Source organism: Eretmochelys imbricata, chromosome 5 (assembly GCF_965152235.1).
Source record: "Eretmochelys imbricata isolate rEreImb1 chromosome 5, rEreImb1.hap1, whole genome shotgun sequence".
NCBI lineage: Eukaryota > Metazoa > Chordata > Testudines > Cheloniidae > Eretmochelys > Eretmochelys imbricata.
Genome location: NC_135576.1, coordinates 84250359 through 84266365, shown reverse-complemented (window position 1 = coordinate 84266365; position 16007 = coordinate 84250359). Strand labels below are relative to the sequence as shown.

Here is a 16007-nt window from a genome sequence, read left to right as displayed (position 1 = left end):
TCACACCGGCCTCAGGGACAACTTTGACTTAGTCACATACTAAGGGCCAAGTCCCGGACTAGCTCACACAACCCAGTTAGAGGGGTGACTGCACCACAGCCATTACTGGAGCCTCGGAGGGTCAGGGAGATTGACGTAGTAATTTTTAAAAAACAAAATAAACACTTTTTCTCATAGAAACAAGACCTGTGCATCTTCACCTTGATCACAAGCTTTGGGTGAAATCCTGGCCCCGCTGAAATCAGTGGGAGTTTTGCTATTGACTTCAATGGAGCCAGGGCTTCACCCTGTGTTTTTAAAGAAGAAAAATTCCTGGCTCTCAAAAGTGCTGCTTCCCTGCCCCACTGGCTCAGATTAGCTCTAGCTTTTGTGCTGATGCTATGACTGCTCAAACTAATGACTGTGGCCTGCCATCCATTCCCTTCATCACAAAACACATCCACCTCTTACTGCAACGGTAGATTGTTCAATGGCTTTTTCCACAGAGAAGTAACCCCAGGAAATACTTCCATGAGACTGAGAGAGATTTTTGTGAGAATACTGTCCCAATCTGCTATATTATCATACAATATCTGGATTTGGGCCAATATTTGAAAAAGTGGCCCATAGTATTGGATGCCTGAATTTTTGCGTGCCAACTGAAGACACCTTAAAGTGGCTTGATTTTCAGAGACTAGGAGGCCAATGCTTTCTGAAAATCAGGTCTCTTTGACATATGCGTCCAAAACCATTAGCCACTTTTGAAAATCTTGGTCTTGAGGTTTGGCTCATACAACATATGTGTAACTAAAATTCTATTCAAATGTGAAGTTTAAATATGTCAGTGATACACAAGTCATCTTATTTACACAACCTTAGTGGAGGCAAAATGTTAAAATTCAGCTTATGCAAGAACAGAAAATACTACTTATATGCTTGCAAGTTTATAAAGGAAAAGTAAACACCTGAAACTCTATAAAGTGTTATCTTAGAAAAAACGGTAGTTCTATTTTTTTTATACTATTAGCTGAATAGTAGGTTAACTTGACCAATGTTGTGTGATCATATAATGAAAGAACACAGACCCAACTCTTTCCACTTCATCAGTGAAATTGCAGTGCAACTCTAATTCTAGTTGTATCATTATAATTTAACGTTATTTATATCTCCATAGTTTTTCATGATTCTTTACATACTAAGGACCTGGTCCTGCAAACACTTAAATGTGTGTTTTTACTCATGTGAATAGTCCCATTGAGTTTAAAAGGCATGAGTAGAATTATTCACATGAATTATACATGAGTAGAATTGTTCACATGAGTAGAATTATACACATTCTTAGTGTTTTCAGCACTGGGGCTCAAAACACTAAAACTTCAAGGGACTTACAGGTATAGACCTGAGTCTTCTGCCATGGAAGTGAATAGAAATTTTGCTATTGACCTAATTTGAAATAGTTTTGAGCCCTTTCTTAGACATATGGTAAAACAGCAAGGAGGGTTGGGGAGAACAAAGAGTTCAATGTTGTTATGTGCATACCTTGTTAGTTCCTTTTCTAAAATTATTGCTGTAAAGAGAATATATTCTCAGTAATATATAATTTATAGACTTTTCTGTAATTAACATCTGAACATTGGTATTGCATTAACAGAGTTCCTTGTATGTCATTTCTATGCTTTTTTAATATAAAAGGAAAAAATAGAAAATTACAGGGAATTGTTTTATCTACAGAGCTCGAAAGGTTTACTTACTGTAGTTGAATTCCACATGGACATCCTTGTGGAGAAACGGTAACTCTTGAACTGTTCAGCTGACCACTTATGCAGCAGTTCTTATATACAGGGCTTAAATGAAAAATTAATTCAAACGTCACAGATAGAAATGCATCCTCAGAAGAATCAATAACAATTGCAAACACTGATGTAGACCATGTAGAATTCGCAGTTAACCATCTACTTGATTCCAATACACCATTTTCATAGCATGCTAGGTCTGTTCTACGATCAGAGTTTTCAGAAATCCTGGAGCATTATATCCCTTTAATTTTACAAAGCTGGATAGCAAGGAGCTCCTCCCCTTACCTGCCGCTTTCTCTTTAACTATGGCAGCCAAATCCACTCCCCTCCTCCCACAGACCAGATTCTTTCTGCCTGCCAACCAGCATATAGCCCAAGTCCTTCCTCCATCTCCACGAACCAGAGAGTCAACAGGGTCTCCTCACCTAAGCAGATTTCCCTCTGCCTCTCCACCTTCCCTCATACTCCTTATTCCATATAGTTCTGCCTTCCTCTCCCTGTCCTGCTCCAACAAGCCCCTGTCACCTACCTATCTTTGTCCTGGCTCCCTTCTTCCTACCTTACCCTGCTGCTGCTGCTTCCCTTAGTCTCTGGTCTCTTGTTACTCCTCATCTGGCCCCATGTTACTATTCATCCCCTCAATCATCTTCTCTCCCACTTGCTAGTCTGATCCTCCTTTACCCCTATTCATAAACAAGCCCGCCATGCCACTAGCCCCTCTCGGTTACTATCACTTTCCCACTCCTCACTCTGTTCTTGAATTCTCTAGATACAAAAACCAGCAATGAGGAAGTTACCAAAAGGAGTGGTATATTTTGTGTGAGAGATGTATTTAATCATGAAGTAGAATGGGGAGGTTTGGATCTGAAAATAGCTAGGCAGCCAACTGAGCTGCAGAAGAAGCTGACATTTTCCTTTCCATGATACTCCTATTTTAAACTTGCAAGCACATATTTCTTTGGCCCATATTTTTAAATAACAACACTAGCCTCTACTTTGAAAGAGAGAAAGCTACAAAGAATGCAGGACTCAATTTAGCATAAATACCAATGGTGACCTATAAAACAAAGAGGAGGTGCTCAGAGCAGGAGATTTAATGTGCTACAGGAGAATATTACATAAAGAGACCCTATTTAGTGCCTGCTATTCCACAAAAAACATTCACAGTCAGTAGACACATCTGCATGGAATTCTTCCCAGATTCATGCATCAATGAGTACCCTAAACAGGACTCTACAGTCAGAGATATCATCCTTTGCTTCTTAGACTTGGCTATTGCCTGAGCTAGACTGATTAGGGGTAGAGTGGGAAAAACTTTTCAACTGAAACTATTTTCAGCCAAAATAGGCAGATTTGGATCCACTAAAAACACTTAATGAATTTGCATCCATTTTGCAAATTGTTTCAGTGAAAAAACAAAATAAATCAAAAAAAAAAACTGGAAAAAAATCTGTTTTGTCAAATGTTTTATTTTGACGTTTTCAAAATTAAATTCTTTCACTTTTCAATTTTTAAATGACTTTTCATTTTATTGAAAAAAAATTAAAAAGGAAAAAAACTCATTTGATCCAAAATGAAGTTTCATTTTAGATCAAACAAAATGTTGTTTAGTTTGACCCAAAATGTTTTTTTTGACTTTTTGAAAACTTCCAAAAAAATTGTTTTCATGTCAACCCAAAAAAATATTTTTATTGCCAGTGAACCAAAAAAATCTATTATTCAAACATTTCTGATTAAGAGGCCCCAGCTTGTCTTGGAAAAAGCACCCAGAAATAAAGTTGTGTGGAATGTAAGGCGATAGATAAGCAGTGCAGGAAGAAAAGATCATAGAATCATAGAATATCAGGGCTGGAAGGGACCTCAGGAGGTCATCTAGTCCAACCCCCTGCTCAAAGCAGGACCAATCCCCAATTAAATCATCCCAGCCAGGGCTTTGTCAAGCCTGACCTTAAAAACCTCTAAGGAAGGAGATTCTACCACCTCCCTAGGTAACGCATTCCAGTGTTTTACCACCCTCCTAGTGAAAAAGTTTTTCCTAATATCCAACCTAAACCTCCCCCACTGCAACTTGAGACCATTACTCCTTGTCCTGTCCTCTTCTACCACTGAGAATAGTCTAGAACCATCCTCTCTGGAACCACCTCTCAGGTAGTTGAAAGCAGCTATCAAATCCCCCCTCATTCTTCTCTTCTGCAGACTAAACAATCCCAGTTCCCTCAGCCTCTCCTCATAAGTCATGTGTTCCAGACCCCTAATCATTTTTGTTGCCCTTCGCTGGACTCTCTCCAATTTATCCACATCCTTCTTGTAGTGTGGGGCCCAAAACTGGACACAGTACTCCAGATGAGGCCTCACCAATGTCGAATAGAGGGGGACGATCACGTCCCTCGATCTACTCACTATGCCCCTACTTATACATCCCAAAATGCCATTGGCCTTCTTGGCAACAAGGGCACACTGCTGACTCATATCCAGCTTCTCGTCCACTGTCACCCCTAGGTCCTTTTCCGCAGAACTGCTGCCTAGCCATTTGGTCCCTAGTCTGTAGCTGTGCATTGGGTTCTTCCGTCCTAAGTGCAGGACCCCGCACTTATCCTTATTGAACCTCATCAGATTTCTTTTGGCCCAATCCTCCAATTTGTCTAGGTCCCTTTGTATCCTATCCCTGCCCTCCAGTGTATCTACCACTCCTCCCAGTTTAGTATCATCCGCAAATTTGCTGAGAGTGCAATCCACACCATCCTCCAGATCATTTATGAAGATATTGAACAAAACCGGCCCCAGGACCGACCCCTGGGGCACTCCACTTGACACCAACTAGACATGGAGCCATTGATCACTACCCATTGAGCCCGACAATCTAGCCAACTTTCTACCCACCTTATAGTGCATTCATCCAGCCCGTACTTCTTTAACTTGCTGACAAGAATACTGTCATAGACTTTGCTATGTTTGCAAGACAAGCCTCTAGTAGTTCCAATATTTCTTAGCTCATGAGAGTGAAGATCACAATTTATGGCTTTGGAGAAGCTCCTTGTGTTCATCCTCTGGAGCATCAATGACTAACAGAGCAGTAGGGTCTCCTGTAATATTATCACTAAGCCACCAGACAAGATGTCAAAATCCAGTTCCCTCTTCTGCCACACTGAGGTCTCCTTTGCAGTGAAACCAGAGCAGAAAGGGGAGACAGGGTGTTGGAAGGCTGTACAAGAGGTGCATACACCACAGAGAGCATGAAGCCCTGCTCATCATCCCCATATATAGCAGTACTCCACTGAAGAGTTGGGCAGGGTAGAGACAGTTTCCTTCCCATCATGTAAAGGGACCCTAAGTAAACTTCTTCAGACACTGGCTCTACCACCTTGGGGATGATTCCTTCACCCTGAGCATCTTCCTAAAACCTTGATTGGATTTAGGCCAGGAAATGAGTTTAGGATTTGAGCCTGAGATCAGTCACTAACAATACAGAGAAGCAACAAGTCTAGAGCACCCAGATTTCAGTAATGGTCACCTGTCCAAGTATTGTTATATTAATATATTTATATAGTAGTTACCATGCACTAGGCATGTAAGTCCTAGGCCCAAACCTAATTAGTTTTTAAATTTTTATGAGTTCCAGCTTATTTAGACTGGTACTGCCATCCTCCTTCAACTTCTACCAAATATTCATCTTAGGATGCATTTTTATGTCTGCAATACTGTCATGTGAGTTAGCCATTATTAGCTTTAAAGCCTTACAAACAGCTGTACAGGGGTCGAGTCAAAAGTTAAGGAGTGACTGTTACAGGAAAAGTGTGATGAACAGTGCTCACCCTACACAAAAACACTAAACGTTTTAGAAGAATGTTTCCCAAACTTGGGACGCCGCTTGCTCAGGGAAAGACCCTGGCGGGCTGGGCCAGTTTGTTTACCTGCCGCGTCTGCAGGTTCAGCCGATCGCAGCTCCCACTTCACTGCGGCAGGCCAATGGGGGCTGCGGGAAGCGGTGCGGGCCAAGGGACACACCGGCTGCCGCTTCCCGCAGCCCCCATTGGCCTGGAGCGGCAAACTGCAGCCAGTGGGAGCCGTGATTGGCCAAACCTGTGGACACGGCAGGTAAACAAACTGGCTTGGCCCACCAGGGGCTTTCCCTGAACAAGCAGCATGCTAAGTTTGGGAAGCACTGCTTTAGAAGATATGTTCATTTGTTGCAAGATAACTAGAAAGTTCCCAAAGGTTTTTGATCCCATATGGAAAGAGAACATTGTCAGATTAAGGAAAATAACCAATTCAAATATGCAATTTTTAAAATCTTGGAACTTTGATATTTCAGTCCTAAAATTTATCTCACACCACACAGCACCCATTCCTGAAACAGGAATATGTACATGTTGGCCAAGTTTGATGTTTTAAAACAAAGCTGCTTTTTTAGTTGTCTGAAAGCAAATGGTCCTTTTAAAAAGAAAGCTTTGGGGAAAATACAGCTGATAGACTCTTTTTAAATAATAAGATAATTCAAAATAATGTCCAAATTAATTATTTGAAAAGTTCTAAACCTTCAACCTCAAAAGTAAGTTCTGAGACTGTTTTACGTGACTGAAAAGAGGAGTCAAAGTGCCATCTCAACTGTAAGTGTGTAATCGTTAGGCCAACACAATACTATTTCAAAAATTTAAATGTGTGCTCTTTGTACCTGTTTATTTCTTAGAGAAAGCCATTTAGGGCTAATCAGTCGCATTAGGCTAATCAACTCATATAACATACTTGCTGAACAACATATTTGCTTTTGTTTTCAATTAATTTATATAGACACGACTGCATTTGTGGAAATCAAAATCTATTGTTGTTGTTGTTTTTCAAAATACTGTTTTGCGTTCAATTCAGCTGATGTAGTTTTTTAAAAAATAACCAAATAACCATCTTATGTTAACTCTAAAACCAAGGTGGACTTCAAATGGATAGCTGTATTAACCTTAATACATTATAGGTGGAGTATTATTTGCTTCACATTGGTAAATCCTGTTTATTTAGGGAAGAAGAATTTCACAGTAGTAGTGGAAGAAGTTTACTGTGTGAATGACTGGGAGAAAAGCCTAACTGTCTTTGATTTATAACTGTAGTCAAATTTGCCTTTTGTATTTCTGCAAAGTATGGTGTATTTTCCAACTTTGGAAATTCTATACAATATGAAGGACTAAATTTTGCTCTACACACATGGAACTTCACTAAAATTAGTGGGATTGCAAGAGTGTAACTGGAAGCAGAAATTATCCCAGTGATGCTAGTCAACATGTAACAGTTGTGTTTTTCTCCTTTATGTTGGGATATAATGATTTCTAAAGGAGAGATTTGAAGGGGGAGGGAGTGATATGGTTTAAGGAAGATCTGTTGGAGATTTTACATGCTACTTTTGCATACTTTTTGATACAGTGTAATAATTTAAAAGTATACTTAAAGACAGAGTAAAGAAAATAACAGGAGTGTTTTGGAAGATTGTTCTTGTAAAAATACATCTGTTTATAAATTACCGTTAGATATTTTCCTGACACATTTACTGTTCCTCTTTGACATTATGGTTTCTAGACTTGGTCAACAGGTGGAATTATCTCAAGACTCAAATCGTACACCTTTCCAAAGCCTGGCAGCAAAAAGGTGCATAATACAGTCTTAGTACGTTTTTGAATGAGTGAAAAGATTTACCCACACTTGGCTAACCTCACTTCTTTTTCAGCTTGCTGATACTAAGCATGTGTCTGGCTACTAACAATTTGGTCGTGTAGATTTGATAATCTTTTTTGCTTCTAATCCTTGTTTTATCTAATCACAAATCATATGCACAGATGTGGTCTTGGTTAATTGAATTAAACCAGTGCCTGATCCTTAGCAACGGTAGAAGATTTGTTTTGTATTTTTAGATAACTTATTCCTCACATCCAGAAATGTTAGCACTGTTTTCAGTATGCCTGAGATACAATATAAGGGACATACTTTTAAAAATAATAAATTATACCAGTACAAAATTATATTTCTAATGTAAACAATTACTAGCCATCAGAAAATTGGCTTGTTTTATGTATTAGTGAGTACATTTAGGGTCAAATATTCAAATAACAACTAAAATGCTTCTGCAGAACTTATGGGCACAGATCTTGTTGTTATGTTCTTGGGGTTGATCATGCGTTGTGCAAGTGCAGTGTTGCAAGAATAAGCACAATTAAGTAGGTAGTGGTTGCCAGAGAACTCAATCCTGCATTAAAGAGAATACTCCTACATGGCCAATAAATTATCGCTGCACAGTGATAGGTATAGAGGCAAAATCTCAAGCACATACCTAACAGCTTCATTGCATATTGAGAATAACACTTATGTCCTTTCTTCACCCATACCTCACCCTTTTTTTACCCTATGTTCTCGAAAGTAAAGAAGCAGACACAAAAGATGCTTGAGATTTACTCCTGGTTAGTGTGGAGCACTATGCTTAGTGCTTACCTTATTTGTCATGCTGGAGCACGAACAACCTTTGCTCTCTGCTGGGCACCATGTGAGGACTTGCAGAAGAAGGCCTTGTTGTAAATGCTCCATTTGCATGCACATGTGCTTTTTTGTGGGCACAATACTTATGGACACAGATTTTAAAGCCCATCTGAAAATTTGCCCATGATTTTAAATGTGAGGAGTGTAGGTGTTTTTGTTTGATTGCATTGTTGTTGGTTAATAAGTTCCTTGGAGTCTGAATTCTTTCTAGGCATAGATGGGGGAAAAAGCCATCTTGGTTACTGGTGCTATCTAATCAATGCCATTTATCCTCAGTACTTGCCACCCAACTCCCATCCACCTCCCCAGTAGGCTCACATGCACACTGGATCACAGGTGACATGGAATGGAACTCTGTGGAGAGTACCATCAGGAACAAAAAGTAGTTTCTGGACAGCACCATATCTATAAGCACTCAGCAACAAAATACTATAGACAACCAACAGCACCCTTATCTGTTCCTTCTTCAGCAAGTCGATACACCTCCTAATCAGTGGTATTGCAGGTGACTTGCACTACCATCATTGACTCCTGACCGTCATTCAGTTTTAGGTGACTATCAACCATCCTAACCGATGCATTAATAGTGTTTCATAAGACAAAGTATTGTTGTATTATCTTATGTTTCATAGCAAAGTCTGTGTCCAAGAATTTAAGAAGGAGATTTTCAAAGGCAGAAATGGGAGTTAGATGCGCCTAACTCCTGTTGGCTTTCAGTGGAAGTTGGGCATATAACTCTCATTTCTGCCTTTGAAAATTTCTCCTTGAAAAATTTCCTTCAACATGCAGTCCCTTAAGAGGCTAGCGACATTCTTGTTTTGCCACATTTATTCTTTCAGAACTAAACTTCTAGCACGAATGGCTAATACACAACCGTTCAGGATTTCTTCTCACTCCTTCAGAAACAAATGTGCGTGTGGTTATCAGGCGGGATCTCGCCGGTTACAGATTGACAGCCCAGAATCAAACTACCTTGTGAGATTTGGGCTGAAAATGTGGACTGTTTCAGGGAAACTACAACTCTGTTTCCTGTGGCAATATAATGCACATTAAAAGCTTTGGGGGATCATAGAAATTACAGATAGAGAAAACCTCTCCTCTAAACTACCTGCCTTTCAGTGCTATTACATATTTACTAGTGTTTTCTCTACCCTACTGTTAAAAGTTCTAAGTGATGGTGCTTCCACTATTTCCCTTGGAGGACTGTTCCCTCAGTGGGATACATCTATTGTGAGAAAGCTTTTCCTTATGGCTAAATTTTCCCTTTCTCAGTTTCATGCCATAACTCCCAGTGATCCCAGTAAGAACCCAGCATTTGATGGAAGATTATGGAATCCTAGTGGTATGACCATACATTGATCTAAGGCTCCAGAAGCTGCCACACAACAGCTACAACCATATTAATTACTGTAGTCCAGTCTCTCTCATGCACTTTGTGACAGTGGAAGGTAAAAATTGTGGGGAAAATGAGATAGAGTGAAATAATAAGACTTCTGTTGCTTTCAAAGGGTGCAGGACATGGGCCCCAAATGCGCAAAGTGAGTGGATCTCAAGTTAGTGCTAGGAAAGGCAGCCTTGTCTTCTGACACATGGATTTCAGAATCACATTTTGAAAGTCTGTTGTGCAGCAAAATAATGTCTGGTGGCTGCAGTATAATAGCACCCTAACAAATAATAGCACCCTAACAAATAAAATAGATGCTTTTGTGTGGCTGTTGTGAAGACAACTGCAGTCCTGGAGAGCAGTTTCTGTTATTATGCACATATTTGTAAGGGAAGCCGGATATTTTTAGGAAATGGGAGGTAGCTTCTGAACCCTGATTTGATAGCCATTCAACAGTACATGTCTATGAGTACTCAACAATAATGCAGGTTTTATGATAATGCAAAATTACAACCCATGCTCAAAAATTAACGTACTGAGCTGGACGTCAAAGTTTATTTAGACTTGATTAATTAGGAAGATTATTATTTCTCCTTAATTACAGCCAGTAGTTTCTAGAATGTGCATTTTAAAAAGTTTAAAAATAGATCATGTTTGATTTTATATCTTAATGTCAAATCAAAATGTTTCCTGGCAGCTCCTTCAGTGACTCAAAATAGACAGTTCACACATTCCTTTAAACAAAGGAAGTTCAAGTCACCTGGCAAAAAAGAAAATTTAAATCAACTAGTGCCATCTAGTGGGGGCTAAAATGTCTTAGCCAGTGTCTGGTCTTTGCTTAGCTAGTAAGGTCTGAGTGCTAACTTATTGGATTTTGGTTATGAATATTAGTAAATGAAAGAGGTAGAATACTTCCATATATAAATTTGGATCAGGTACAAATCAAAATATCTTACTAATTATCAAAATGCAAAACTAATTACTTTTTGGTCTTTCATAGCTTTAAATCTTTATGATTCAGGCTCCAGGTTTGTATTACTATCAACCATGTATTTGGCTCATAGTTTCAGTCAGCAAGGTCCAGTCCACTAGAAATTCTGAGCTTGTCATTTTTAAGCCCTTTCCCCATTTATGTCCTCATTTCTCCTGAGCTTCTGTTTGAGGGGAAAAAATTGTGCACTCCAGCCATATTCACTCCCCTACAACAAAGTTTGCAGTGCGGGTGGCATAACTGGCTCTACATCTGCTGGAGATTCCCCCATGCTGGAGAGGTAGGGTGAGTTTCTGGCCCCTTTGTGAAATGAGACAACCATAAAGGGGACTGAGTGGGGCACAGAATCTGGCCCATAATCTTTGATTGCCTAAAAGTATTAAAGTCATCTCTATCTACCTTTGTTTTCCTCAAAATAGTGGAACTGGAGCCATTTCTACAATATGTGCATTGACAATAGATAGATATATTTTTGTGCTCAGAATTTCTGTATGGCCTGGGTTTGGAGAGACTTAATCAGGGCGTAAAAAAATTAAAGAAAAATATTGAGGACTTCTAGTGTTACACTGAAATAGGATTTGAAAACTGCATGCAAATTAAAATGACCACAGGATAAGATTTGTGCATGAACCATTAAAGTTAATTATCTCACAACCAATGCTCTGAAATATTTGCAGTACCTTGTTCTGCTTTAGCAGCATATGTTTTATTTGGCCTGCATATTTACTCAAGCAATAACCTGAAGAATGAGATAAGCTTAGTTTGACCCCTTTCTTATGCTCTAATTCTCCACCTACATCTTTCTAGCATACATTATGCCATAATCCCCTGAAATAAACTGCTTTCAAGGGCACCATTTCTTAAGCAAACTGAAAAATTCTATTTGTGTGCTGCAGTTCCATCCATCCATTCCTCATGATGATTCAGCATCTTTTAATCCTTATGTGCTGCAGAGGACGAGAGCTCTAATGGGAGCTGAACAAGGTAGGCAGAGATATGTTATGTCAGTACCAAAACCTTTACCTCTCCCTGCCAATAGTAATCACTACCAAGCCCAGACATACAGAGGAGGATCCTTCTCTCCCTTTCCCATGGCTCCTTGACACAGAGTCTAAGGTTGTATGGAACCCCACTACATTCTCGGCTCTCTTCCTGTGAGCAGCAACACATGGACACAGCATCCTGGTCAGAGGAGTTGGTACAATATGAATAACAGCATGGGGGTGATTTATGGATAGCCTGTTTTTCCCCTTTGGGCAGTAATAGCACAAGGCTCAGTGCTGGCATAATGCCCTTTACGTATGGATAAGAGCTCAGACAGATAATTCAGTGTTTGTTCAGTAACAGCAATGCTGTCAACTTTTAAAATATGTGACCGTTTCAACAAAGGAAGACATTTCAAACCATTTAAAAATGATTACTACTTGTGGGCTAGAGTCTACCACATGCATCTTCGGGCATGTTAGATGGATGAAGAGGGGCTCTGCAATATCTGGAACCTGCAGGGAAGGTGCAGGTACACATGGTACCTGGTACACATGCCTGCTGTACCACCCTTGAAGAAGGGTGCAGAATATTCCCACCACCACTAAACACACACACACACAAAATTTTGAGACCTCAGGTTGTAGAGGTACAAGTGGTCACCTAATTTGGTTTCCAGAATCTTTATCACCCGTCATGATGTAAGAGAAGGAAAGAACCCAACTTGGACTTTTGGATGCCAGGTTGATCAGGGCTGGCAGTTAGTAAAACATCATGTTCCTTTTAAACAGAGAAAATTAGATCTGGAAATCATTCTGACAGTAAACACAGAAGTTCATGATGCCAGTTTTACCAGAGTCACTTTTCAGAAAAGCACTGTGTTTTTAAGTTGATGACTGTGGATATTTATGCGGAATGGAAAGGGTAAGGGCATACAAATAAGATGTCACCATATAAATGAACTTTTTCCCAAGATTAAACAATGGATCAGACTATAAGCACAGGCTAACATTTACAATGACACACACAGTAGAGTACATCCACAAATATTGTCTCAGAAAGACTTCACTTATTTATAACAGTCTATTTATTTTCCATGTATACAAGGCTGCAAAAAAAATGGCACATCAGTGTACCAGCAAGGACAATGCAGGTAGTGATGACAAATGCTACACTTTCCACTGCTGGTGGTAGTAGAAAGGAAAATAAGTTGATAAAAAGATGAGGTAGCTCACCATTCTTACCCCAATGCCCCCCAATGTGAGTAATGCCACATGTGTATGAAGCTATCAGTAGCTAAGCTTTTTTTAAGCAAATACTCATACAGCTAAACCAGAGGTATGAGTGACAATTCTGATCACCTACGTTGTGAATACAGTAGGTGTGAAGGCAGGAACTACCATAAGTAACGGACATACTTCCTGTAATTTGATAACTTGTTCATTGGTTGAAATGCAGGAGATCAGAGGGATGCCTTGCCCATGGACACAGAAGTCTATGAAAGTCCATATGCAGATCCAGAGGAGATAAAACCAAAAAATGTCTCCCTAGACAGAAAACTGCTGTCTCTGGAGGAAGGAGAACTTGGCTCTGGTAACTTTGGTACTGTAAAGAAAGGGCTCTATATGATGAAAAAGTAAGTTTTTACTACCATTTCATTTAGTGTCACAAAATGTTTTACATACAGTAACTGAGGGTGAAATTCACACACATTTCTCCCTCTGTGTCCAAATATATAAGCTTCATGTACTCCCCAGCCATTATTTTAGCCCATATGGTGTAAATGTGCCCACTACATCGATGTAGTGAAATCTGGTCTGTCCCATGAAATCTGGCTGGGGGGAGGGTAGAGGGTGCGGTCACGGTGTTACCACCCTTACTTCTGTGCTGCCTTCAGAGCTGGGCAGCTGGGGAGGGGCAGCTGCTGGCCAGGTGCCCGACTCTGAAGGCAGCGCCAGTGTCAGAAGCAGCACAGACGTGAGGGTGGCATGGTATGAGGTGGGGTCATCGCTTTTTGCAGGGGGCCAGGGCCGGCCTTATGGGTGGGTGATGGCCCAGGCTGCCATGGTCAGGTGAGTGACGTGGTCATTACACACACACACACGCAGCCACTGCAAGGCCCCTTTAACCCCCTTGTGCTGGGTTTAGAGCCAGGGAGGGGCAGGGCTGGGCTGGGGGCATCCCGTCTGGGAGCTCCCACCTTGTGCCGGACTCCAGCTGCTAGTCCTAGCTGCGCTGAGCAGGGACAACGCTTCCTCTTCCCCTGCACAGGCTGCTCCTGGGGCCGGGTCAGACCCAACTCCAGGAAACTCTGCAGCTGCTGGCTGGGAGCCCAGCTCTGAAGGCAGCACTGCCACCGGCAGCAGCAGCAGCGCAGAAATGAGGGTGGCAAAAGCGCATCCCCCCACAGTAGCCTTGTGACTGCCCCCCACAACCCTCTTTTGGGTCAGGACCAGTGTTCCCTCTAATTTTTCCCACCCGTGTGTGGAATGCATTTTGTTATGTGCACCAATATGGAGGTAATGTGACACATGCCCTTCATATTGGTGCACATAACAAAATTCATGTGGTGTGGGCATGGCCGAGGGGTTCAGAGTGTGGGAGGGGGCTCAGGGCTGGGGCAGAGGGTTGGGGTGCAGGGGTGTGAGGGCTTCAGCTGGGGGTGCGGACTCTGGGGTTGGGCTGGGCATGAAGGGTTTGGGGTGCCAGGAGGGTGCTCCAGGGCTATGGCGGGGAGAGAGGACTCCCCCCAGCTCTTTCTCCCTGCAGCAGCTCTGGGGCTGGGGCTTGCAGGATAGGTGTCTCTCCCCTGGCAGGCCAGGTCGGGGCTGCGTTCAGGCCGGGGGAAGGGTGCTGCAGCAGGTCCAGGCTGGGGCTGAGTTCGGCCTGGGAGAGGGGCACCACGGCAGATTGGGGGCCGGGCTAGGTTGGGGCCAGGGGAGAGGCGCCCCTCCCCTGGCCACAGCAGGTCCCCGCGTGGGTTCCCTGAGTGCCTGTGTGGTGCTAAGAAGACTGCTGTGCAACCGCACAGATTACAGGGAACTTAGGTCGAGACCCCAGTTGTTACAACACTGTGACATTTCAGATTTAAACATCTGGAACTGGTGAAATTTACGATTTTAAAAATCCTATGATTGTGAAATTGACCAAAATGGACTGTGAATTTGTTGGGCCCAAATTATGACCATTCACCACTGTTCTCCAGACAATAACTTTCCCATTCAGTTGCACATTCTCTAAGTTACAGCAGCCTTCCCTGGCTGCCCTATCTGCCAGTGTGCTGACTAGAGTCTCTGGAGTGCTACATACTCCTGGTTTACCCCCAACACACCAGTCCCACCCACCCAGAACACCATATCAACCTGCCCCTTTACCAGGGCTTATGAAGTGGTCCTTAGAAGGCAACCTTATAGCTATTTTCCATGTGCCTGCACCAGGGTAATCCTCCCCCAGCCAGACACAGGGCTTTCAGGGCCCCTTCATACTGCTTCAGGCCTTTTATCCAATGTAAAGGGGCCAGAGTGGGGATGAGGATCTTGCGGTTGTTTACAAGACCCTTCTCTTGGATGCGTGTGCATTGTTTCTATGATTCCTTCAATTCTATCTTTCATTCAGCTGTCTTCACCCATTGTAAGAGATACTCTTGTTACACTTTTTTGCCTTTCAGTGCCAAAAAGAATTCAAACATGCCAATTGTATCACCACTTCTAATCTCTGCTATAAACCTAGAAGTGTCAATGTCGGTGTACGGTAACACTTGAGAAATTTGTGTGTATGTGCAAGTTAGAATTTTTGTTACAGGTAATCCCACAACTGGACTTTCTTTTATAGGGGTGCCAAGCCGGTAGCTGTAAAAATTCTTAAGAATGAGAATAATGATCCAGCCGTAAAGGATGAATTACTGAGAGAAGCTAATGTAATGCAGCAACTGGATAACCCATACATTGTCCGAATGATAGGCATATGTGAAGCTGAGTCCTGGATGTTAGTAATGGAGATGGCAGAACTTGGACCGTTGAACAAATTTTTGCAGAAAAACCGGTATGCTGGCTTTGAGTATGTTTTATATTGTTTTATCAAAAAAGGAAACGAGATTGGTATGTTCTTTTTTAAAAAAAAAATTGAATACCAATGAAAATGGGCTCTTAAATCTACAGTGTGGAAAGCTACTGTAAGACTCTTATGTATCAAACATTTTCTGATGAAACTGCCACATTTTTGAATAAATGAAACATTTCCAAATGCCCCACTGTCAATTGCCTGTTGATCTGAGAATACAACTCTTATTTTTGTTCAGGAACCACTTCTGTCATCAGTTCTAACTAAAGTTTATTAAAACATAAATGAACACGATGACCCA

General features: G+C 41.5%; 1 protein-coding gene across 1 annotated transcript in view; it reads left to right on the top strand.

The window, feature by feature from the left end:
* SYK (spleen associated tyrosine kinase) overlaps positions 1-16007 on the top strand; it is a 73976-nt gene that overhangs the window by 50003 nt on the left and 7966 nt on the right. Inside the window, exons 7-10 of the mRNA XM_077817425.1 lie at positions 7338-7406; positions 11560-11647; positions 13106-13283; positions 15479-15688. Of these exons, the coding sequence (XP_077673551.1) occupies positions 7338-7406; positions 11560-11647; positions 13106-13283; positions 15479-15688 (545 nt within the window). The remainder of the gene's footprint in view (positions 1-7337; positions 7407-11559; positions 11648-13105; positions 13284-15478; positions 15689-16007) is intronic.